At 37.0% G+C, this 27,978-nt stretch overlaps 1 protein-coding gene across 2 annotated transcripts in view; it reads right to left on the reverse strand.

Annotated features, from left to right (window-relative positions):
- STXBP4 (syntaxin binding protein 4) overlaps window positions 1–27,978 on the reverse strand; it is a 197,888-nt gene that overhangs the window by 51,546 nt on the left and 118,364 nt on the right. For both annotated transcript variants that reach the window (XM_025361495.1, XM_025361493.1), the window contains 2 exons: window positions 27,505–27,554; window positions 25,054–25,187 (listed from right to left, as the gene is read on the reverse strand). In XM_025361495.1, the coding sequence (XP_025217280.1) occupies window positions 25,054–25,187; window positions 27,505–27,554 (184 nt within the window). The remainder of the gene's footprint in view (window positions 1–25,053; window positions 25,188–27,504; window positions 27,555–27,978) is intronic.

A 27,978-nucleotide genomic window follows, 5' to 3' on the forward strand; every position in this document is an offset into this window, starting at 1 on the left:
GCTCCTTCAAAGTGGCAGCTAGTGGTAGAAGAAGAGTCAGTGTCAGAATGATGTGACATGAGAAGGGCTTGACTGACCACTGCTAGCTTTTAAGATGGAAAGGCCATGAGCCAAGGAATGTGGGCAGTCTCTGGAAGCTAGAAAAAGCAAGAAAATGGAGTATTTCCTAGAGCCTTCAGAAGAGAATGCAGCTTTGCTGATACCCTGGTTTTAGTCCAGTGAATCATATTTTGAACTTCTGACTTGTAGAACTGTAAGATAATACATTTGTATTGTTTTAAGACATTGACAGCTGGGTGCTATGGCTCACATGGGTAATTCCAGCACTTTGGGAGGCCAAGATTGGTGGATTGATTGAGGCCAGGAGTTAAAAACCAGCCTGGCCAACATGGTGAAACCTCTTCTCTACTAAAAATACACAAAATTAGCTGGCCATGGTGGCGGGTGCCTGTAATCCCAGCTACCCAGGAGGCAAAGGCAGGAGAATTGCTTGAACCCGGGAGGCGGAGTTTGCAGTGAGCTAAGATCGCGCCACTGCACTCCAGTCTGGGCAACAAGAGTGAAACTCCGTATTTAAAAAAAAAAAAAAAAAAGACATGGAGTTTGTGGCAATTTGGTACAGCAGCAATAGGAAACTAATGGACTATCCTTTAGGTTCCATAACCACTTTGAACTCTTCTGGGGCCTTACCATGTTCAGTTTATATTATACTCATATAGAAGTTTTAATTCTCATTGTAAATGGATAGATCCTTGAAGTCAGGGTGTATATCTGATTCATCTTTGTATCTACTATAATACCAATCATAGTGCCTTGTACATAGCAATAAATCAACAAATATTCATAATTAATGAATGCTTGACATTTTTGGAAAAATTGTAATGTATATATGGCATATATGATAGATAATCAGAATACTCAAATAACCTGTATAGTCCTTTTCTCGACTGTTCTGAAAAAGTGAGTTTATTTAAAAAAATCAATATCTTAAAAGTATTAATAAAACTTAAAAGATGATTAATAGTCTTAGGCAATACACATGGTAAGTAAGCATTTTTTGTTTCACTTTTAAAAAATGAAGGTTTCAAATCAACAAGCATGTAATTTCCCAATTCATAAATAATTATATTATGAATTGAAATACCTTTATTTGCATTAATTTAGATTAAAATAATACTATAATTCTGAAATTGACAGTAAAAGCAATGGGGGATGTATTTTTTTCAACTTTCTACTGATAGGTTATGTAAATAAAGCGAAATTTTGGGGGGGAATTTAATTATCAGTAATGTCCAACAAGGCAATTAGGAATGAATTAAAACATGTATAAAGAATTCACAACTGATGACTGGCAAGATGGCTGAATAGGAACAGCTCTGGTCTGCAGCTCCCAGTGAGATCAACGCAGAAGGCAGGTGATTTCTGCATTTCCAACTGAGGCACCCAGCTTATCTTATTGGGACTCGCTAGACAGTCGGTGCAGCCCACAGAGGGCGAGCAGAAGCAGGGTGGGGGGTTGCCTCACCCGGGAAGTACAAGGGGTCAGGGAACTCCCTCCTCTAGCCAAGGAAAGCCATGAGGGGACTGTGCCATGAGGATCGGTGCATTCCAGCCCAGATACTATGCTTTTCCCACAGTCTTCGCAACCCAGAGACCAGATTACCTTGGGTACCTGTGCCACCAGGGTCCAGGGTTTCAAAACAAAACTGGGAGGCTGTTTGGGCACTGAGCTAGCTGCAGGAGTTTTTTTCCATACCCCAGTGGCACCTGGAACACCAGCAAGACAGAACCGTTCACTCCCCTGGAAAGGGGGCTGAAGCCAGGGAACAAAGGGGTCTAGCGGATCCCACTCCCACAGAGCCCAGCAAGCGAAGATCCATTGTCTTGAAATTCTTGCTGCCAGCACAGCAGTCTGAAGTTGACCTGGGATGCTGGAGCTTGCTGGGGGAGGGGCGTCCACCATTACTGAGGCTTGAGTAGGTGGTTTTCCCCTCAGAGTGTAAACAAAGTTGCCAGGAAGTTTGAACTGGCACAGCTGGGCAAAGTTGCTGTAGCGACTGCCTCTCTGGATTCCTCCTCTCTGGGCAGGGCATCTCTGAAAGAAAGGCAGCAGCCCCAGCCAGGGGCTTATAGATAAAACTCCCATCTCCCTCGGACACAGCACCTGGGGGAAGGGGTGGCTGTGGGCGCAGCTTTAGCAGACTTAAATGTTCCTGCCTGCTGGCTCTGAAGAGCGTGACGGATCTCCCAGTACAGCACTTGAGCTCTATTAAGGGACATACTGCATCCTCAAGTGGATCCCTGACCCCCGTGCCTCCTGATGGGGAAACACCTCCCAGAAGGGGTCAACAGACACCTCATACAGGAGAGCTCCAGCTGGCATGTGGCAGGTGCCCCTCTGGGATGAAGCTTCCAGAGGAAGGAACAGACAGCAATCTTTGTTGTTCTGCAGCCTCCGCTGGTGATACCCAGGCAAATAGGGTCTGGAGTGGACCTCCAGCAAATTCTAGCAGACCTGCAGCACAGGGGCCTGACTGATAGAAGGAAAACTAATAAACAGAAAGGAATAGCATCAACACCAATAAAAGGATGTCCACAAAGAAACACCATCCAAAGGTCGCCAACATCAAACGAAGATGAGGAAAAACCAGTGCAAAAAGGCTGAAAATTCCAAAAACCAGAACGCTTCTTATCCTCCAAAGGATCACAACTCCTCGCCAGCAAGGGAACAAAACTGGATGGAGAATGAGTTTGATGAATTGACAGAAGCAGGCTTCAGAAGGTGGGTAATAACGAACTCCTTCAAGCTAAAGGAGCATGTTCTAACCTAATACAAGGAAGCTAAGAACCTTGAAAAAGGTTAGAGGAAATGCTAACTAGAATAACCAGTTGAGAGAAGAACATAAATGACCTGATGGAGCTGAAACACACAGCACGAGAACTTCAAGAAGCATACATGAGTATCGATAGCCAAATCGATCAAGTGGAAGAAAGGATATCAGAGATTGAAGATCAACTTAATGAAATAAAGCATGATGACAAGATTAGAGAAAAAAGAATGAAAAGGAATGAACAAAGTCTCCAAGAAATATGGGACTATGTGAAAAGACCAAACCTATGTTTGATTGGTGTGCCTGAAAGTGACAGAGAGAATGGAACCAAGTTGGAAAACACTCTTCAGGATATTATCCAGGAGAACTTCCCCAACCTAGCAAGACAGGACAACATTCAAATTCAGGAAATACAGAGAATATCAGAAAGATACTCTTCAAGAAGAGCAACTCGAAGACACATAATTGTCAGACTCACCAAGGTTGAGATGAAGGAAAAAATGTTAAGGGCAGCCAGAGAAAAAGGTCGGATTACCCACCAAGGAAAGCCCATCAGACTAACAGCAGATTTCTTGGCAGAAACCTTACAAGCCAGAAGAGAGTGGGGGCCAATATTCAACATTCTTAAAGAATTTTCAACCCAGAATTTCATATACAGCCAAACTAAGCTTCATAAATGAAGGAGAAATAAAATCTTTTACAGACAAGCAAATGCTGAGAGGTTTTGTCACCACCAGGCTTGCCTTACAAGAGCTCCCGAAGGAAGCACTAAATATGGAAAAGAAAAACCGGTATCAGCCACTGCAAAACATACCAAATTGTAAAGACCATTGACACTATGAAGAAACTGCATCAACTAACAGGCTAAATAACCAGCTAGCATCATAATGACAAGATCAAATTCAAACAAAACAATATTAACCTTAAATGTAAACAGACTAAATGCCCAGTTAAAAGACAAAGATGGGCAAATCGGATAAAGAGTCAAGATCCATCGGTGTGCTCTATTCAGGAGACCCATATCAAGTGCAAAGACACACTGAGGCTCAAAATAAAGGGATGGAGGAATATTTACCAAGGAAAAAAAAAAAGTAGGTGTTGCAATCCTAGTCTCTGATAAAACAGACTTTAACAAATATCAAAAAAGACAAAGAAGGGCATTATATAATGGTAAAGGGATCAATGCATCAAGAAAAGCTACCTATCCTAAATATATATGCACATAATACAGGAGCACCCAGGCTCATAGAGCAAGTCCTTAGAGACCTACAAAGAGACTTACACTCCCACACAATAACAGTGGGAGACTTGAATACCCTACTGTCAATATTAGGAGATCAATGAGACAGAAAATTAAGAAGGTTATTCAGAACTGGAACTCAGCTCTGGACTAAGCAGACATAACAGACATCTACAGAACTCTCCACCTCAAATCAACAGAATATACATTATTCTCAGCACCACATTGCACTTATTCTAAAATTGACCACATAAATGGAAGTAAAACACTCCTCACCAAATGCAAAAGAATGGAAATCACAACAGTCTCTCAGACCACAGTGCAATCAAATTAGAACTAAGGATTAAGAGGCTGGGTGCGGTGGTTCATGCCTGTAATCCTAGCACTTTGGAAGGCCAAGGCGGGTGGATCACCAGGTCAGGAGATCGAGATCATCCTGGCTACACGGTGAAATCCTGTCTCTACTAAAAATACAGGAAAAAAAAAAAATTAGCCAGGTGTGGTGGTGGGTGCCTGTAGTCCCAGCTACTCAAGAGGCTGAGGCAGGAGAATGGCATGAACCTGGGAGGCAAAACTTGCAGTGAGCTGAGATTGCACCACTGCACTCCAGCCTGGGTGAAGAAGTTGAATCCCTGAATAGACCAATAGCAGGCTCCGAAATTGAGGCAATAATTAATAGCCTACCAACCAAAAAAAGTCCAGGACCAGACGGATTCACAGCTGAATTCTACCAGAGGTACAAGGAGGAGTTGGTACCATTCCTTCTGATACTATTCCAATAAACAGAAAAAGAGGGAATCTTCCTTAACTCATTTTATGAGGCCAACGTCATCCTGATACCAAAGCCTGACGGAGATACAACAAAAAAAGAGAATTTTAGACCAATATCCCTGATGAACATCAATGCAAAAATCCTCAATAAAATACTGGCAAACCGAATCCAGCAGCACATCAAAAAGCTTATCCACCATGATCAAGTGGGCTTCATCCCTGGGATGCAAGGCTGGTTCAACATACGCAAATCAGCATATAAACAGAACCAAAGACAAAAACCACATGATTATCTCCATAGATGCAGAAAAGGCCTTTGACAAAATTCAACAGCCCTTCATGCTAAAAACTCTCAATAAATTCGGTATTGATGGAATGTAACTCAAAATCATAAGAGCTATTTATGACAAACCCACAGCCAATATCATACTGAATGGGCAAAAATTGGAAATATTCCCTTTGAAAACTGGCATAAGACAGGGATGCCCTCTCTCACCACTCCTATTCAACACAGTGTTGGAAGTTCTGGCTAGGGCAATCAGGCAAGAGAAAGAAATCAAGGGTATTCAGTTAGAAAAAGAAGAAGTCAAATTGTCCCTGTTTGCAGATGACATGATTGTATATTTAGAAAACCCCATTGTCTCAGCCCAAAATCTCCTTAAGCTGATAAGCAACTTCAGCAAAGTCTCAGGATACAAAATCAATGTGCAAAAACCACAAGCATTCTTATACACCAGTAACAGACAAACAGAGAGCCAAATCATGAAGGAACTCCCATTCACAATAGCTTCAAAGAGAATAAAATACCTAGGAATCCAACTTACAAGGGATGTAAAGGACCTTTTCAAGGAGAACTACAAACCACTGCTCAGTGAAATAAAAGAGACACAAACAAATGGAAGAACATACCATGCTCATGGATAGGAAGAATCAATATTGTGAAAATGGCCATACTGCCCAAGGTAATTTATAGATTCAGTGCCATCCCCATGAAGCTATCAATGACTTTCTTCACAGAATTGGAAAAAACTGCTTTAAAGTTCATATGGAACCAAAAAAGAGCCCACATTGCCAAGACAATCCTAAGTCAAAAGAACAAAGCTGGAGGCATCACGCTACCTGCTTTCAAACTATACTACAAGGCTACAGTAACCAAAACAGCATGGTACTGGTACCAAAACAGAGATATAGATCAATGGAAGAGAACAGAGCCCTCAGAAATAATACCACACATCTACAGCCATCTGATCTTTGACAAACCTGACAAAAACAAGAAATGGGGAAAGGATTCCCTATTTAATAAATGGTGCTGGGAAAATTGGCTATCCATAAGTAGAAAGCTGAAACTGGATCCTTTCCTTACTCCTTATACTAAAATTAATTCAAGATGGATTAGAGACTTAAATGTTAGACCTAAAACCATAAAAACCCTAGAAGAAAACCTAGGTAATACCATTCAGGACATAGGCATGGGCAAGGACTTTCTGTCTAAAACACCAAAAGCAATGGCAACAAAAGCCAAAACTGACACATGGGATCTAATTAAACTAAAGAGCTTCTGCATAGCAAAAGAAACTATCATCAGAGTGAACAGGCAGAACCTTCAGAATGGGAGAACATTTTTCTAATCTATCCATCTAACGAAGGGCTAATATCCAGAATCTACAAAGAACTTAAACAAATTTACAAGAGAAAAACAAACAACCCCATCAAAAAGTGGGCAAAGGATATGAACAGACATTTGTCAAAAGAAGATATTTATGCGGCCAACAAACATATAAAAAAAATCTAACCACCACTGGTAATTAGAGAAATGCAAATCAAAACGACAATGAGATACCATCTCACGCCAGTTAGAATGGCGATCACTAAAAAGTCAGGAAACAACAGATGCTGGAGAGGATGTGGAGAAATAGGAATGCTTTTACACTGTTGGTGGGAGTGTAAATTAGGTCAACTATTGTGGAAGACAGTGTGGCTATTCCTGAAGAATCTAGAACCAGAAATACCATTTGACCCAGTGATCCCAGTACTGTGTATATACCCAAAGGATTATAAATCATTCTAATATAAAGACACATGCACACATATGTTTATTGCAGCACTGTTCACAATAGCAAAGACTTGGAACCAACCCAAATGCCCATCAATGATAGACTGGATAAAGAAAATGTCATACATATACACCATGGAATACTATGCAGCCATAAAAAAGATGAGCTCATGTCCTTTGCAGAGACATGGATGAAGCTGGAAACCATCATTCTCAGCAAACTAACACAGGAACAGAAAACCAAACACTGCATGTTCTCACTCATAAGTGGTAGTTGAACAATTAGAACACATGGACACAGAGAGGGGAACATCACATACCAGGGCCTGTCTGGGGGTGGGAGGCTGAGGGAGTGATAGCATTAGGAGAAACACCTAATGTAGATAATGGATTGATGGGTACAGCAAACCACCATGGCACATGTATACCCATGTAACAACCCTGCAAGTTCTGTACATGTATCCCAGAACTTAAAGTACAAAAAAAAAAAAAGAAAAAAGAAAAAAAAAAGAATTCACAAATTGCTAGTAATGAGATACAATGTAGGCATTTGACAGCAATAAATAATGCTAAAATTTTGTTTTCATCATGGGTGTACAAAGAAGGAAGCTAAAAATAAATGAAGAAAAAGATAAAGGCATTTCGTTTTCAATTATTGTCAAGTTATAAAAATGTTTGTACTTTTATGTGATGCAAAGATAGAGAACATAGCCATAACAAATGAGTCCATTATGTCAGTATCATTTGGAATCAGACAAGTTTCTGGCATTTACTAACTCTGAATGTGTCTCAAACAAAACTATACAAAACTCTGTAGATTGAGAAAAAATAAAGAGAATTATGAAGTAATCAGAATTCATATTAGGTTTTTAAAGCTCCTTTTATTTACAAAAGCAGTTCACTAATGTCTGTATTCTCATGGTTCATTCATGCTTCCTTGTATATAAATAAATACCATGTATGCTTTTTCATCCCCAAAAGTCTAAGAAGGAAATGTGCTACAGGAAAAGGGTGAATTTCCCTCTTTCTTATTGAATGTATATACATTCGGATGAGATAACTTAATGAGGAATTCATTAATTAATCATTGAGTATCAACTGTGTCAAGCACCATGATAGGTACTAGAAATGTTGAGCTGAATAAGACTATATCAGATGGTAAGGAGGGAGAGCTATTTCTCTCAGGAAGATTCATAGTGGTATTTCTAATATAACAGCTGCTGTTTGCTTCTGGAGGCTGGTGTCTTAATTAAGATGGTAAAAAATCACCCTTCTAATTCCCCCAAATTTCTTTTGATTAGACAGAAAAGTGTCAAGGGGGTAGGGAGGATGTTTACCTCTCATAAGGAGTCTGAAGAGTGACTAAAAGCCCTAATAATGTAATTTCTATCCCTTATGCCAATAGAACAATATTTTTTAATCCAGGAAAAATTCTAGCCTTGCCACTGTGAAGGTCATTTTCCCACTGGGAAGATAGAAGCAAATGGCAATAGTTTATGGTGTTAATTTATATTGTGGTATAACAAACTACCACACATATAGCAGCTTAAAACAATACATGTATATTATCTCATGGTTTCTCTAGGACAGGAGTCTGGGCATGGCTTAGCTGAGTCCTCTGCTTAGGATCTCATAAGGCTTCAATCTACAGGTTGAGCATGGCTGTGGTCTCATCTGAGGCTTGACTGGGGAGCACTGAAGGCTTCATCCAGAGACTGTCCTCAGCTCCTTGTCATGAGTCTCCTAACATAGCAGCTCATATCTTTGAAGCCAGTAAACAGTGCAAGATTCCAGCAAAATTGGCACTAAAATCTCATGCAATATAATCATGTACATCCTGTGACTTTGCTGTATTGTATAGTCACAAGCAAATCACAGTTCTCAAACATACTCCAGGGGAGAGGATCATACAAAGGCATGAACACCAGGAAACAGGAATCATGGAAACCACCCAAAGAATTTGTCCAACACAATTCTTAGACTCTTTCTCTCTGTATTACCTTTAAAAACCAATTCTTCTACTTTTCCATTATTGCTTTAAATGTAGTTCTTCTCATCTTTATTTTTCAAAGTTTAAGTTAATCCTGGCCTTAACTTCCCTAACACTATTTGTAAAAGTTTTTGTTAGTTCTAGGTTGTTTCTTTGTCCATCTTTTGTATATTTGTTTAAACATGTAAGTTCATTAAATAATTCTGTTAAGCTTCCCTTGATTTACTTGTGTACTTTTATGCTTTTTCCTTATTTAGGCTATAAGTAATGATACACAGTAGTGTTAACCTTTTAGGATTTCTTACCCTACAAGCTACGTTCCCATCCACAGTCTCTAAACATGAGAATAAACTCATTTTAGCCAAGTTTAAAACAAAACAAAACAAAACTGCGCCCATGGAGTCTGTAATATATGTCCAGATATGTACATAATTAAACAATCACACCCTCTGTAGCATCTTTGGGTAGAAATACAATTCCAGCAGATATTAAAATAGTTGAAGTGCTTCAGTATTGCAACAAGTTGGCAGGCACTAATGATCCACTTTCAGAAGGCATCATTCATACTCCTTTTATGCCTGGGCTAGTTAAGGTTCACTCTAATGGTTTTATTTTGGTTTCTTCCTTTTTTCATCTCTCATGCTCATTATTGGTGTATCATCCTCACTCACATTCATCACTTTCTGTACAGGAAACTTTGTAGTCTTATTCCCCTTCTATAAGGTGTGTTGCTCTGTTAAAAAGGTATAACCTTCCACAGAAAGATTTTAATCAGAAAGTCTCAGCAGATGGTATGTGGTACCTACTTAGGATCTCTATATACAAGAGTTGATTCTGTTCTTCCTCCAAGTTTTACCTACTTCAATACTGAGCTTCACCTGCTTGCTTTATACTAAAGGACATTAGCAAAGCTGGCCTATGTTCTTAGTGCCTGATAAATTGGACTCAACAAATATTTGTGGAAAGAATGGACTATTTGACATCTATTTGTACATACAAGTAGGTACAGTAATGTACTGCATAACCATGTTTCAGTCAATGACAGACCATATTTGTAGCAGTGATTCTATAGGATCATAATGCTGTATTTTTGCTGTACCTTTTTCATGTTTACATACACAATACTTAGCATTATAATTGCATACAGTATTCAGTAGTTTTTGCTATACATACCTGAAGCCTAGGATCAATAGGCTATATGCCATATAGCCTAAATAGATAGTAGGCTATACCACCGAGGCTTGTTTGTATGATATTTACACAATGATGAAATTGCCCAATGATATATTCTCAGAATATATCCCTGTCATTAACCAATACATGATTATAATCTGTGTATTATATTTATGCATATAAATGGGTATTTCTGTATATAAACTTTGGAAGTGAAACTGAAGGGTCAAAAAAATGTGCATTTAGATTCCTAGAGATACAGCTAGACTGCTCTCCAAAAAAGCTGAATCTAGTAAACAACTATCAACAGTGTATGAGTGTGCTGGTTTCCCCACGTATTTACTAACACTGTAGATGACCAATCATTGTTAATATATGACACTCTGGTGAATAAAAATGGTGCCTCATTGTTTTAAGTTCATTCCTAAGTAAATAAAATTAAAATATATATATTCAACATTCATCTGTTAAATATTAAATATGCTTACTAAATAGATATTAAGCACAATAATAAAATATGAGTGTCTCATGAATACCTGCTATGTACCAGGCACTGTTCTAGGTGTTACCTAATTGTGGTAAAGAAGATGTTCAAGATCACTGTTCTCAAGAAGCTTATATTTTACTAAAGGAGGTAGAAAATAAACAAGTAAACAAACAAACAACAAATAAAGTGCTGTGAAGAGAATAAAATAGGGGAGTGAAATAGAGTATTGGAGGTGGAGAGAAGGTCAACATTAGACAGGTGATTAGGTACAGCCTTTCTGACAGTAGACAATTAAACTGGGGGCTTCATGATAGAATGAACTGGACTTCTCAATCCAAACTATTCTCTTTGCTTTTCTCAAACACACCAGGCACACTCCTGCCTCAGGGCCTTTCTACTTGCTGTTCCTTCTGTCTGGAACACTTTTCCTTCAGGTATCTATATGGCTTACTCCTACCTCACATGGATGAAATGCCTGTGAATATCTAGTTTATGGGTTTGCAGGGAACTACTGGCTATTTAGACCTCATCCCTATGTAATTTTAGTATTTCCATTTTCTATACAAGTTCAGCAAGGCTTCCTTCATTCCATATATAAGATTGTATGAAATGTTTCCAGGGGGCCTTTGAGGTTGCCAGTTAGATATAAACTTCTTTATTATTTCAATCTTTATATCCATTAAATAAATTTGAGTTGAAGACTGATTTCTTATCTAAAATTACTGCCACTTGAAAGCATGAAATGTTACTTTGCAATTGTTTTCCAGGGTTTTAGCACACAGTTTCTCACATGTTCCCAAATAAGTAATGTAATGATAGAGCATAGAAATCTACATTAGTAGAAATTGTTCATTATCTTCCAGGGTTTCCAGTTCTTAAAAAAAAGGAGGTGAAGATAATGGTTTAAGGCTGAAAGGACAAAATAATCCTTTTACACAATGACAATGAAAAATGAAGATTATAATGGTGATGATGATAATGAGAATATTAAGTACCTACCAGATGTGAGCCATAATATTTTCAATGAGCTGGCCACTTCAGATACATTAGCTTTAATCCTCAGGACAAACCTATGGGTTGGTGATATCTCCATCTTCATAGATGAAAAAAAAAAATGAGACTTAGCTAGCTTATAGAATTCTCAAAGCCAAATCTATTATGCCATAGAGCTGGCATTTGAACTTTATAGCATATGATCTTTTCACTACTCTGCTTCTCTACAAGTAAAAATGAATCTACTTTTTGGATAAAAATAGAATTAGGGTGTGAACTAATTTATTTTATTTATCTGTAGTAAAAACTACAGGCAATTTTTTACAAATGTTACTTCATTTTTATCCTATAATGCTTAGAGACAAATACATCATTTTTCCCATTTTATAAATGGGGCAAAAGTGAGGTTGAATAATTTATTTAAGGTTGTAAAATAACTTGGCTAAGAAGCAAGTTTTCTCACTCTGAATATTTTTCCTATTCTACTTTCGACTTTCACTTTCATTAGAATTCTGGAGTTATTATAAAAGAAATGGGAAACACAAATAGCACTGTGTAGTCCCAAGAACTAATTGCTTTATAATTTTTTCTCAATAATGCCAGTTGGAAAAGGTCACATATTTTCAGGAAAAGAAAAACTATTAAAGATTCAGTTGTTGACTTTATATCTTCATTTTTTTTTGCCATTCAACAAAGATTTATTATTCACTTATTATGAGGTCAGCACTGTGCTTGTCACTAAAGATGCAAAGCAGTTTAGGACAAAATTAAGTGAGAAGAAAAACATACAAACAGATAATTACAAAGCAATATGAAAAGAGCAATAATACAGGTTTGAGCAAAGAGCTGTTAACTCTGTCTGGAGGTTTAAGCTCACTTTATGGAGGAGTGCATCCCCAGTTTTAAGATCTTTACCTAGGCACATTTATTATTCCCTCTTTACGTATTGTTATGTAAATAGTCCCAAAGAGAGCTTTTGTTTCTTACTGTGAGATCTCCATGATGCTTAAAAATTCTTTTACTTAAAAAATAAGCTTTAAAATTCAGCAGTAACAAATGCTTGCTCTTAAAAAAAAAAAAAAAAGCCATATAAAAGTTTCTAATAAAAAACAGATAATCTCCCTATCCTATCTCCTGAGAAGATCATCAATGTTATCAGTGAGGGAGATATCTTATAGCAGACTGAAAAAGCTTCTTGAGGCAATGCAATCTATTGCTTTATCCTGAATACTTGTAAGTCATGAAAATTAGGTAAGATGAAGTGTATTTTATTTAATGATTCTAATTGAAATACAAATTGAACTCTAAAACATAAACTCCAGCCTGGACAACATGGCAAAATCCCATTTTACAAAAAATTCCAAAAATTATCTGGGTGTGGTGGTGTGTGCCTGTAGTCCCAGCTACTCAGGAGGCTGAGGTGGGAGGATCACTTGAGCCAGGAAGGTTGAGGCTGCAGTGAGCTGTGATCACACCACTGCACTCCAGCATGGGCAACAGCATGAGACCTTGTCTAAAAAAACAAAACAAAACAATACCCAAACACACAAAACCCCTATAAACCTATAGTTACAGAGCAAAGCACTTTCATAGTAGGTCACTTAATCCTTGAGACAACCATATGCAGACTGTACCCTGACTTCAGAGACAGGAAGTGAATACTCAGAGAGGTCAACATATTTCACCAAATCTAAGGTGCCATCAATTTTAACACACCATGCTATTTTATATTCTTTAAAAGACAAAAAAATAATTACCAGTTCAATTGTGACATAATGTCTTAACTACATTCCTATGAGACTCACAGGATTTATTAGGAACCCTGGACTGAGAATTAGAAGACCTGAATTAGGATTCTCACATTGTCCTTTCCAAACTTGTGACAAGCAAATCATTAAGTTCTATGAGCTTTGATCTTTCCATATCTTTTAAACTAAAAAGAATAATGTCTCTCTCACAGGGTTGCTGTGAGGACATATTAATGTAAAACAGAACTTTAGAAGTGCAAAACTGATAAAAATTTAAAACCTTTTGTGTCAATGTTATTATTTTAAAAAATATTATCTGTAACAGTAATATTAATACTCTGTTGTTGAAGGCAAGAACTGAACTTCTGGATCCAAACTGAACTATTTTATCATGACAAATAATTATGAAAGCTCTTACTGCACACATTTTAGTACTGCCGCCTTTTCTGAGATGAGCTGTTAATATTTTGTCCTCATGTGAACTCTGGAAAATACCTATTCCACTAACCCAAAATAATGCATTCAGTTTGGATGAGGAGATTTTCAGGCCTTGAGGGAAGATGTTTCTTACCGGCATCATTTACGTTTTGTTTGTCCAGTTATAGGATTGAAACATGCACTATACTTTAGGCATTCTATCATTATAGTCAGTTCTAATTGTGAAAAGAATCAGAGTTTCATCTTTTGAAAAAGTGATAATTGACTCTATTTTACCACTGATGCCTTCTAGAATCTTAGAAGCAGTCCTTGCATTTTTTCGGCCTTTGTGCTTGTAACCATTTTATGTGATAGACTGTTCACACGTTAGTAGTAAGGTATATAGATTTTATTTGATTAAATACTAGATAGTCTACATCCTGCCATCCCCTTGACAACTACTATAGTCCTGCCTGTAGTGGGAATTAAGTCTTGCTTGTCTAGCTGTGCCTTCATATCTTAAGGCTATCAGTAGTGTATGTGATTAAAGTATATATCTGAAATAGTTTCTTGGAAATGATCTTCTGTGAAAACCCACAATATGTGGGAGCTTTGGGATTGATTCACACTAGATATTTGTTTTTGTATGTTAAACACTAGAAATATCATGGCTTCCTGATTTCGATGAGTGAAGAACTGTCTATGTTTGCTTCCTGTGTACCAACAGAGATTAGTAGATTGCTGCTATGTATCTGGTGGCATTAAATAATTTCGGCACTTTTTTAGGAATTTGTTTGACGAAAAAAGCAAATACCCAATAGTTGATTAGTGCAGAAAATAGAAAAACATGGAGTAGTCTAAGATCCAAGATGACAGCAGATCTGTCTGTGCTACCGGACTTTTGTTTACTCATTGAATCAATGTGCACATGAATAGGGAAGTTTAAAAATTAATACCGAATTTCAGGTGTTCCAAAAAGTTAAACATGCTGACACATTACTAATCCTTTTTAAAAAATAAATATTTGTTAGCTGTTACTTCAAACCGAGCCCAAGTTACCACCATCTCCCACCTCAATCACTGCAATAGGCAACTAGTCTTCCTGCTTTCTTCACTTTTGCTACTCTTAGAGCCCAGTTTTAAATAAACACCCAAAGGATCTTTTAAAATGTAGACCATATCATGTCACTCCTTCTGCCTTCCTATGACACTTAAAATAAAATCCAAACTCCTTAGTATGGTGTTCAAAGCCTTGTATTATCTGGCTTCTTGCTATACATCCACCCTTATCTCGTGCTACTCTCCTGCTTGCTCATACGTATAAGATACACTGGATTTTTTTTTTCTTCCCTGTCCCTCAAATATGTCAAGTTTGTTCCTATCTCACAGCTTTTGTACTGGGCCTGAAAGGTCCTTCCCATAGTTTTTGTTGCTGGCTGAGTCTGGGATGCAATGTTACCTCTTCAAAGCAGACTTATTTGTCAATTAATCTAATGTAGCATCCCCACTTACTCATCTTTCCTAATACGTCATCTGGTTTTATTATACGCATAACACTCATCACTGTCTACAATTACTTTTTAAAATTTATTTGTTAACTTGCTTGTCCATCTCTGCCTACTACAATTTACCAAGCAGCTTGATAGCAAGGGCCTTGTTTGTGTTGTTATCCTAGGGTCTGGCCCATTGTAGATACTCAACAACTAGTTCTGGAAGGAATGAAATAATGAATGTAAATCATTACCTTTTCTTAAGTGATATGTTTTTCTCTTTAACTCATTTTTTCTGGAAATAAAATTGTACCAGGAAATGAATTATTTCTCTTGTTGCTGGCAATATTTTGCCAACTTAAAGTTCAATCACCCAAGATTAAATTTGATATATTTTCTTAATGGAACCTTACAGCAGTGACCTACTTTCAGTTTGAAACAACACAGGAGAATATGTGAGTTAGCCATTTCCTTGAATGGCAAAGTGCCACAAATATTTGTTGTGGTTATTATCTGGCTTTGAATAATCAAGTCAGCAGACAACAGGTCTGTTTTACAAAAACAGGTAAAATTTACCTCAAATGACAGAATCACATAAGCTATTATCTAATGCTTGGAACATCATCCCAATTCTAGGACACAAAATAGCATAATTACTTTGTGTACAGGAAAATACCATAATGTTCATTCTAAATATTAATAGCTGACTTTCATTAAAGAAACAGAGTTTTGGCTGGGCACAGTGGCTCAGGCCTATTATCCCAGCACTTTGGGAGGCCGAGGCAGGCAGATTACTTGTGGCCTGGAGTTCAAGACCAGCTTGGCCAACATGGCAAAACCCGTCTCTACTAAAAATACAAAACTTAGCTGGGCATGGTGGAACACACCTGTAATCCCAGCTACTCGGGAGGCTGAGGCACGAGAATCCCTTGAACCCAGGAGGTAGAGGTTGCAGTGAGCCGAGATTGTGCCACTGCATTCCAGCCTGGGCGATAGAGTGAGAAATGAGGCAAAGAATGATGAATGTCTGAGGTCCAGAAGAAGTAGAATGAGAAGATGCCATATCAAGTCTGAGCTTTAGCTTGTAAAGAAGGGAAGAATTTAAAAGACAAATCCCATCCAAGGCCTTTAAAATGTTACAGTACTGCTTTTCCCTTTTTTCTCAGAAAACCTTTTGTCTCATGCCAATTTATATTCCCCACCTGTAGTGGATGGAATGTTTACTTTCAACTTTAATTAGTGGCAGGCCCAGATGGCTCCTAAACTGGAGGGATTTTTTTTTTAAAATGCCTAATATATAAGCAATTTAAGAAAACAAAGTATATTCTCTACAGAAGGATTCCTGCCCCTTGCTTCCTTTGCTTAGGCATCATTTAGGGCCTCATGGGTGTAGAAACCTTAGCTCCAACTGCTGGTCTCAATTCTGTGAAATCTCTGAAGCTTAAAATCCTACTTATCATGATAGTTTCATATTGTTTCTGACGCAAGGTGATATTCCTTTCTTGTTTTTTATCTAAACACACACACACACACACACACACACACACACACATACAATTTAAAATGTCATTTCTATGTGTAAGAGCAGACTGGGAGGGTTTTAGCATGAGATCCCTCTTCTATCTTGATCCTGAAGTCCATTGTGAATCTTGACAGCTATATTTCCTGGCTTTAATACTGTGGACCTTTTCATAATCATATATTAATATGTATATGTATGCACTTGTTTATAAGAGCTCGAATAGCTTGAATGAGATGTGTGTATATATACACGTTATATATGTCATACATTTTTATTCATAAAAGCTTGAATTTAGAGAACTCTCTACTCAGAACTGGTTTTTGACCTTTTAAAGAATGTGTAGACCCTTTGATTGCCCTAAAATTTGACCAAATTGTTGTTGGAATTACCCTCTCAAACCTCTGGGTGAAATGTACCCTTGCATTGTGAGTTTAAGGATGACTCAGCAGTCTGAGTGGGGTGAAAAGTGACTTAGAACAAGAGGTGGCTGTGCAGAGCGATGTGGCTTTTGGTGCTGAAGCTGTCGTGACAGCTCCTCTTACACTTAAAGCTTCCTGTATGCCCCCGTGTCTGTCAGATCTAAAGTGTATCTCCGCTTTCTAAAGGATCAAGCCCCAGTTGGCCTTCTGCTTGACAAATAATCTGTGTGAACCTGAGGATTTCAACAAATGCCATTGACTCACTAAGATAAAAAAGAGTGAAAAGAGATCATCTGTCCCCTACCCCCAGCCTGTCTTTGACTTTATTCATTACTCCTTCAACTCAGAACATATTAAGAGTGTCCTCCTGCCAGGGTTCCTGCCAGCCAGTTATTCCCACAATCGCTACTGTTGTTTAGCAGTGGGAGTAACAGGTTGACCCTTCCTGCTTTCCTTCCATGTGGTCCTACCTCTCCTATATTAAAAAGTTTTTAGGATTCACCTGTAACTGTTAGTGCTTTTGAAGATTTTTGCCCTATTTTGTATTCTAGTTATCATTTCCATGAGGCCTGAGGGAAGGTAGTTAGAGGCCTGTGATTATGCTGCCAATTTAACAAGAAGTCAATATATTCTCTTTTTATTAAAGACCTCATTTGGTTTATCTGGCCAGACTTTTTCTTATTATGTATTTTTAATGATAGAACTGCCTCTTTTGTTACATAACCATTTTGTCAATCTATATGTCAGTTAAACAGAAATTGCAGTTCCGAACATGTAGTTCAAAACTATTTTATTTCGAATAAAAACTACACAAAGGCATTATACTGATATAGAACACGTAAACATAAGGAGATCAATAGAAGCATCTCCAGGGATTCCAACACTAAATAAAAATGCCTATTCTGTTTTCAGACTGTTTCACTATAAATAATGATAGAACAGAGAAAAGTTTCCTCACAGTTAGCAATAAACAACTAAAAGATAAGATGCTGATTAAGACATTTAGCCACAGTTTCCTGTGACAATTACATTCTAACTCAACATCAATAATAACATTAAATGATACATATTATGAAAAGCTCTCATCTACCATATTTTCAAATGTATCCAGTTGAAAGAAGCTTTAGACAATAATAATTTAATACCTACCATAGGGAGAAAGTAAAATTAAATTAATTACTTTAAATAACAATAATGTGGCACCAGCAGTAGTCATGGCAGTGGCAGCAGCAGTAGCAACAACAATATCCATATAGGGAACATCTTACCCTACCAGAGGTTCTTCTGGGAATTTTATATGTACTATTTAATCTTTCAATCCTGCCACTTTGATATTATGAGATCCACTTTTTATATGCAAAAACAGACCTAGACGTTAAGTAATTTGGCTAGTGAAATTGGATGAACAATTGGGGTGCTCTGTGGAGCATCTCTAAGGAACATTAGAGATTCTGTGGAGCATTGTTTACATGTATTCAAACTGCTGCTTCCTTCCAGCCTGCCTCTATGATTTACACACTTCTCCACTGTTAGAGGTATTCTGGTGATGCTGGGATGACCATGTGTGCAATGATGTGAAAAGCATTCATGTTCCTTATACATGGGAGAGTCTTAGGTAGGGGTTTGTAAATACTCTGAAAATGGATGCAAAATGTGTGTAATCTCACATTTCTGGGAAGAGGGTTTTCATTAGATTCCAATGGTGTCCACAATCCAGGAAAGGTTTGGAATTGTCTTCTAGGCCTGGCGTGGTGGCTAACGCCTGTAATCCCAGCACTTTGGGAGGCCGAGGCAGATGGATCACTTGAGGTCAGGAGTTTGAGACCAGCCTGGCCAACATGGTGAAACCCTGTTTCTACTAAAAATACAAAAAATAGCCGGGCATGGTGGCAGGCACCTGTAATCCCAGTTACTCAGGAGGCTAAGGCAGGAGAATTGCTTGAACCCAGGAGGCGGAGTTTGCGGTGAGCCAGGATCACATCACTGCACTCCAGCCTGGGTGACAGAATTGTCTTCTAGATATTCCTTAGAGACTGGTTTTAAGCTGTAAGAGCCAAGAAACCTTACCCTTCAGCTTTCTGAGAAAATCCCATAGTATAACATCCTAGAGAACACTTATTATATTAAGAAGAAAGTAGAGGCAATTACCCAAGTAAAAATTTCAAATTGTAACTTGAAATAACCAGATAGTCAAGGCAAAGAAAGAAAATGAGGTGGGGGTTGTGGCTGAATTATCTACCTCATGGTAGTTTGTAATTTTCTGTTTTCCATGCAGAAAAAGCTGCTGCTTAAAGAGAAAGAAAATCAGTTGAATTTAATATGAATTATTAAACTTGAAAAGCTATGTCATATAAACCTATAAAAAGTACTGGCAAAATGTGCCAACATTAGCAATTATATTTCTAAATAAAAGGACAACATAGATTTGCTAGTTTTAAACATCAAAGCGTAACCCTTGCAAGAGACAATACCTTTATAAGGAAAACTATAAAATACACATGGAAGAAACTGAAGAGGCTATAAACAAATGGAAGGACATCCCATGCTCACAGATCAGAATAATTATTAATAATACTGTTAAAACGACAATACTACCCAAAGCAATCTACACATTCAATGCAATCCCCATCAAAATACCAATGACATTCTTCATGGAAATAGAAAAAAACTCTAAAATTTGGATGGAACCACAAGAGACCCTGAACAGCCAAAGCACTCCTGAGCAAAAAGAACAAAGCTGGAGACATCACACTACCAGACTTCAAAATATACTACAAAGCTACAGTAATCGAAACAGCATGGGACTGGCCTAAAAACAGACACACAGACCAATGAAACAGAATAGACAACCCAGAAATTAATCCACATATTTACAGCCAACTGATTTTTGATAAAGGTGCCAAAAGCACTGGGGAAAGGATAGTCTCTTCAATAAATGGTACTGGAAAAACTGGATATCCATATGCAGATGAATGACATCTCACCCTATACAAAAATCAACTCAAAATGAAGCAAAGACCTAAATGTAAGATCTGAAACTATAAAACTACTAAGAGAAAAAATAGGGGAAACACTTCAAGACAATGGTCTGGGAAAAGATTTTATGAATGAGACCTGAAAAACACAGGCAACAAAAGCAAAATAAACAAATGAGATTATATCAAACCAAAGACCTTCTGCACAGCAAAGGTAATAATCAAGAGTGAAAAGATAACCTATAGAATTGGAGACAATATTTGCAAACTACTCATCTGACAGGGAATTAATATCCAGAATACACAAGAAACTCAAAACTACTATCAGAAAATCAACAGCAAAAAACCAATCAATTTGATTTAAAAAGTGAGCAAATGATCTGAACAGACATTTCCCAAAAGAAGACATATAAATGGCCAGCAAATAGATGAAAAATGCTCATCATCACTAATCAGCAGGGAAATGCAAATCAAATCCACAATGAGTTATCATTTCACCCTAGTTAAGATGACTATTATCGAAAACACACAAAGTAAATGCTGGAGAAGATGCAGAGAAAAGGGAACCCTTGTACACCACTGGTGGGAATGTAAACTTGTACAGCCACTATGGAGAACTGTATAAAGGTTCCTCAAAAAACGAAAATAGAACTACAATATGAGTCAGCAATCCTACTACTGGGCATTTATTCAAAGAAAAGAAAGTCCGCATATCGAAGAGACATCCTGCCATGTATATTGCAGCACTATTCACAATAGCCAATATATGGAATCAATCTTAGTGTCCAACAACAGATGAATGGATAAGGAAAACACGGTGTGTGTGTGTGTGTGTGTGTGTGTGTGTGTGTCCCTGCATATGAATTAAAAAGTTGATCTCATAGAAGTGAAAAGTAAAACAGAGGGTACTAGAGACTGGAAGGACGGGGAGAACAGGGGATAGGGAGAGATTTGTTAAAGGATAAAAAATTACAGCTAGATAGAATGAATAAGTTCTAGTGCTCTATACTAGTGCAGGATGAGTATCGTTAACAATCATGTACTACATAGTTTGAAATAGCTAGAAGGAGGATATTTAATGTTCCCAACCCAAGGAAATGCTCAATGTTTGAGATGATAGATATGCTAGTTACTCTTATCGGACTATTATATATTATGTGTATCAAAATATCACTACGTACCCCATGCATACATACAATTATTACTTGTCAATTGAAAATAAAATTAAAATAAAAATTTAAAAGCCTGATTGCATAATTAATTTATAACCAGCATGCAAATTACTGACTATCATTGGGGGAAAAAAAGTGCAGATGAAATTTTTAAATTTTCTTCGAAATAAGTTCTGCTGAATTTCAAATATTCTCTTTGAATAATCATTTTTGACAGATATTCAAGTTAATGTTAGCAAGGTAATGAAAATTAATGATGTTAATGTCCACTGGGCTATGTCTATGCAGGTGTTTCCCTACATTGTTGCCACCCCAACATAAAAATGTCTGATATATAAAATTCTGAACTTACACATAACACATTAGGAGTGATTATTTTCATTCCTCCTAAAACCCACAGAATTTCTTCACATAATTAGCCCTTATGAGTTTTTGACATATAATTTGATTTTTACAAACGTATTAGGTAATACAAATTTTTAAGTATATACTTATTGTGAAAATTGAGTAGACACTATGAGAGGCATAGTTTCCAATCCTCCGTAACACAGTTGTGAAATCAGAACTTATCCCAGAGGGTCTTTGAATGTTACCCCATACCACGCCAAGCCATCTAATACCCAGAACTGTACTGAAAACATCATTTTCATAGTTAATTAACATGGACGTTTACATCTTTCTTTCTCTGCCTCTCATTCTCTTTTCATCTATTTCCCAGCATGGGGAAGATTAAAAGCGGCAAACTAGAGGGATGGTGGAATGTTAGAAGCAAGCAGAAAGACAACTAGCAGGTAAGGTGACATTAGGAAAGAGACAGAAAAACAACCAAAATCTAACACACTAATCTACTAATATGCCATATATTAATGGGTACTTGTAATAATGTTTACTGAGCCATCCCAACTAAATTAACTTGCATTTAACATATACTAACGTATCACATTTTATTCTTTAAAGATGGCCACAATAATAACTTCTGACTATATGCTCTTCTATAAAGAGATCTTGTCACTTTCCCATACATGGGTGGAGTCTAAGTCCCATCACCTCAAATTTGCATTGATGAACAGAATATGGTGAAAGTGAGGCTGTGTGACTTCTGAGGCTGGGTCATAAAAACTGATACAGCTTTTGTCTTGCTCACTGAAATACCTATGCTGGAGCCTTGAGCCACCACACAAGAAGTTTAACTACCTTGAGGTCACCATGCTAGGGAGGCCAAATATAGGTAGGTGTTCCAGTTGATAGCCAAAGATGAGCTCCCATCTTAGATGTCCAGCCCAGTAGAGTCATCAGATGATTGCAATCCCAACAGACATCTGACTGCAACCACGGGAGAGTGCTCTAACATGAGCTGCCTAGCTGAGTGCAGTTAGTTAACCAACAGGACCATGAGAGACAATACTAAATTGCTGGTTTAAGCCATTAACTTTTGGGTTGATTTGTTCTGCAGCAATGGTAAATGGAACAGCTTATTTTTTAAAAAGTGCTATGTCTATAGTTCAACCACAATTCAAAACTTACTCCCGAGTATGTTTTTTGTGCTAGGAATGTGATAGGTAGGTGCTTCAAAAAAATTATATTATTTAATAATCAAACAACTTTTTTTGAGTAATATCTTCATTTAGTGAAAAAGGAAACGTAAAATACTTTTTAAAAGCTCTTTTCTGGCCAGGTGCAGTGGCTCATGGCTGTAATTCCAACACTTTGGGAGGCCGAGGCGGGTGGATTGCTTGAGTCCAGGAGTTCAAGACCAGGCCTCGGCAACATGGAGAGACCCTGTCTCTACTAAAAATAAAAAAATAGCCAGGCATGGTGGTGTGCACCTGTGGTCTCAGCTATCTGAGAGGCTGAGACACCTGAACCTGGGGGTGGGAGTGATGGGGGATGGGGGAGGAGGAGGTCGCCGTGAGCCGAGACTGAGCCACTGCACTCCAGCCTGGGTAGTAGAGCGAGACCATGTCTTGAAAAAAAAAAAACGCTTTATTGCATGCAACTACTTCTTGTGTTATGAATGCAATGTGTTATTGATTCTTTAAGGATAATAACTCCATTTTATTTCAAGAATATAATATAGCTATCTTCAGAATATTAGAATATTACATTATGTTTATTTAATTAAAGACTTTTTCTCTCTCTCTTCAGAATCTCCCTGTTACGTAGTTCTTCTCACCCTTGGACCATTATTAGGTGATTGTTGGTTGTTGGTTCATATTTTAAACAAGGATCAACAATAGAGGTTCCCACTAAGAATGGTATTACACCTAGGGGGCATTTTTGGAAATTTGTGAGGCATTATCTATTGTCACAGGGTTTGGGGATATTTTTGGCATTTAGTGAAAGGGTACTAGGAATGCTGAACATCCTATCATTATAGGATGCACCCAACAGTCCTGTGCAACAAAGAATTGTTTTGTGTCCTGTATAATGTTTAAATGCCCTACTAGAGATTTATGGTGGTAAAACATCTGTTTTTAATTATTCAAATCTGGAACAAAATTCCATTTTTAGATAAACCCCAAATATTTTTGCATAGTTTTAATATACATTACATTTCCTAGGCTTGTACCTAGTATATAAATTGATGGAATATTTTACTTTCTTCTCTTCAGAACTTTACCATTGGTCACCATTTTGGACAATCATTTGAACATTACTGATGACAATCTGCTCATGCTATTTAAAATGACAATACAGTGTTTCTGTATCAGTCTACATTCATGGTTGCCACATTTATGGTGATTCTCTGTTTAGGTGCAGGCATCTGATGACTACATTATATATCCTAGCATAGTTGTACTAAAGCATTTACATATTGAAATATATATCATTTTATTATAAATCACCTCCCTCTTATTTCTCCTCTATAGGACATTAGCATGCCATTGATTTTTATAAATTATAGGTATAGTTAGGTAAATTATAATTTTCATTGCAGGAAAATAAAGGGTATGTAAGAAATAGTTAGAAAAAGGGAGTTGAAATTCATAAAGAGGCAAAAGTGTCTGGAGAGACACAAAGACACAGATAAAGAGGAAAATGTCCAATCATTTATGTTTTCCCCAAGGATCTCTCTGTCTGTTGGGATGATGGAAGTTACTTAGAGCATTGCCTTACTTCTCTTTCTAGCCCAATGCTGACTCTAGAGGTATCTAGTGACAGGTCATGTAGCTCCTTTAGAGAGGTATTCTCCTGGCCCTAGCATAGGAGGATATGCCTGAGCCAGCAGCTCTGAAGACTAGGGAACTGGTTCAGCTATTCCAAGACAGTTAATTAACTACCTTGCTGACTGCCCCAGAGTCTGTTTCCAGTATTCACAGTCTGTGATCCTGCGGGTTTTTCCATGGTTCTGCTTAACTCATTGAGCAGTTTTGTCTGTTATATTTGAGTTTTGGGGTCTTTTGCTCAGTTGGACTGTACGTTTAATCTTACTCTATCTGTGGTATATTATTATTTAACAACAAGTTCCTCAATGCTGATTCCACTCCTCCAGTTTCCAGTGCTGTTGCCGATTGATTTTTACATTTATTCTTCCATTTCAAAGAAACTTTGGGTGGAAGTAGATGTAAAAGCATGTCTTAATTAGAGCTCCATTCTGAGTCTTTACATAAAGGAAATATTCTCCTCCTATGATCTTGGTAGATCAAGATTTTTATTGATTAGGTATCAATTTTGCTGTAGGCAAGCCACTATAATGCAATTCAACTGTCTGACTTCAGTTTTTTTGTTAAATAAATTATTTTTTAAAAGTGAAAAAATGCAGACAACTTACAATCCATATCAAGTAAGGCACGAACAGATTTAACAAGTTCCTTAGACTCAAGCGCCAGCGTTGCTGGGATGTTACGTCCATTCCTTCCCAGCGGTGTGAGGGAAGTCTGAGAAGCTAACACAGCTCTTCTTTCACTATAAAGGCAGTAAAATAAAGTTGAACTCACTACACAATAAATAACATCTATCTTTACTAAATCTGAAGTTGTATTAGTTATAGATTTGTACAAAAATATTTCTATTTCTGAGGAAATTATTTCACATAACCAAAATTGAAGTAATTCACACAAAACAATATTTCTGTCTTCAATTATTTACTACATAATAAGCAGAAATATTTTAAAATTAGGTTGACTTCATGTATGAGAAAGAAGTAATAGAAGGATGACCTGTCTCCTAAATCATTTGTTGGGCTGATTTTGTGAGTGCTTCTGTTTTGCTAATATGATATAATTTTATTTAGTTCCATATAAATTCAAAATAAGCACATAAACATGACTTTATTAAAATACATTTATTATTACTTCTAGTAATATTAAATATAAATTCAATATATGTATTTGCTCCTGAAATTATCTCTTAAACTATTCCATTTTTTGCCTCGAATCAAAAACAGCCCAGAGCATTTATATCACTTCTAAGAAATGCAAATGTCACCTAAAATGAATGCATTCTGATCTAATTAAAAATCAAATGTTTTCCTCAAAAAAAACACTAAAACTTACTTGAAAAAAAACAATTTTAAACTGATGACAAAATTGTCATTATTTATAGTCCATCTTCCTAAGCATAATGATATTAATTCACAAAGGGAAACAAAAGCATCAATTCTCAAATTCAAATACACAGCCTTTATTCTGTGTTGAATGACCAAGGCCAATATCCATGTAGAAGATATGCTATATTGAAATGACTGCACCAGATTTTACTAGTGTTTAATTTACTAAGACATCATGAAATGTTGCTTGATGTAGCTATTTAAAGTCGTCTTTTTTTTTCCATGAAGCAGTTTAAGGCAAGGGCAGGCTCTGGCTTTCACATAGCCATTTTAACCTTAATTTTTAAAACAAAACTTTTGAATTATTAGTCAAGGTAAAACTAAGACCTTGGAAAGCTGAGGGTGGGTGACACACTTAACCCATATAAGAAATAAATATGATTACTGATTATTTTAAGATCCTTACTGAGAGTAAAAATCATGAAATTCACAGAGTTTTCTTGTATCATAAGCAGCATGGAGAGTAAGAAGACATGTCAGATCCCTTCATCATAAGAAGCAAAACATTACACTAAAATGAGTTTAGAAGTGAATTATAAATATTCTTCTAAATTAAAAAATGCTATGCGGACCAAAATATCTTCATTTATTAAGCTGCTGTTATCACAGTAAAGGGTAGAGTATTTATTTATTTTCTGAGGCAGGGTGTCACTATGTTATCCCGGCTGGAGTGCAGTGGTATGATCACAGCTCATTGCAGCCTCAATCTCCTGGAGCTCCTGGGCTCCAACAATCCTCCTATCTCAGCCTCCCAAGTAGCCAGGAATATAGGAATGTGCCATCACATCTGGCTATTTTTTTTTTTTTTTGTAGAGATGGGGCCCCACTATGTACCACTATGTTGCTTGTCTCAAACTCCTGGGCTCAAGTGATCCTCCTGCCTCAGCCTCCCAAAATACTCGGATTACAGGCATGCGCCACCACACCTGACCTCATTGAGTCTACCTGTTTCTGCAAGCGTATATTGCTAGAAGTAGAAGATGTATCTAGGACTAGTGGCAGCTATTATGAGATCAGAAAAAAATTACTTTGGAAATGCATAAACAAAAATCTTTCTTTTATAAATGTCTTTCATCATGTATCAAAATGACCATAAACTTGTGGTTTGAAATAAATAAATTTGATTGGTATGTTTGCAGCTTCTAGTAAGAAACTTTAAATCCAAAACGTATTATGAATAATGACACAATACAGGTATACTCTTCAAATATATTTCTTTTGTTTATATCTACCGAGAGATGAAAATGAAAGAAAATGATTGCATGAATATGTTTTCCAAAATTCTGTTTGCCAGAACAACTAGTCTGCTGTGTTGAGTCTAACCTTTAGTAGTGAACCTGTGACCAGTAACTTTTATTCATATGCAGGACAATTAAAGAATTTCAAGTTAATCTCATCTTTATAGAATTTTTGACAAAGACAGGATAGGTGGTTCCTACCACAATTTTAGATTACAAGGTTACAATGATTGACTAAATACCTCCAGGAATTTCTTTAATAGAGATGGGACCCAAAACAACATGTCCTTGCACCTATTTCCATATGATGGCATCCAATGGGAGTTATGCAGCATCTTAGGACTATTGAAGAGATTTTTACTATTTGAGTCACAATGACCAGATGAAGAATTTAATCACTACCCATATTCTGCAAAAAGCACTTAAATTTTCTTACCTTAAATTTGATAAAGGAGTAGAATTATCAGAAAATACTTCTTGAATTGCCTAGCAACAAACAAGATGGTGAAGGAGATATATAAGTTTGAAAGTTTTTAAAAAAGATCTTTTCTTGATTAATATTTACAACCTCCTCTGTCCACGGATTAAACTGATGTTTCTATTACATGGGGGTGGGGGAAACAATTGAACTAACATGCAATTTTACTCAGAAATATAACAGCTATAAAACATTTCTTTATAAGGTAAATAGCTATCAAATAATGTTTATACATTATCAGGATTTTTATTAAACTATTCATTAATATAGTATATATTTGGAATCACATTACCTTGTGTCAACTATTTCTCTAAACAATCTATAAAATGTGAGCCACTCTTTTCAACATCTATGCAGTTCTAAATCTGATCATAAGTCAGCATTGCTGCTTTGAGACTAGAGAATGTTTCACTAGGTACCAAATACAGTAAC

The sequence above is a fragment of the Theropithecus gelada genome, chromosome 16, assembly GCF_003255815.1.
Source record: "Theropithecus gelada isolate Dixy chromosome 16, Tgel_1.0, whole genome shotgun sequence".
NCBI lineage: Eukaryota > Metazoa > Chordata > Mammalia > Primates > Cercopithecidae > Theropithecus > Theropithecus gelada.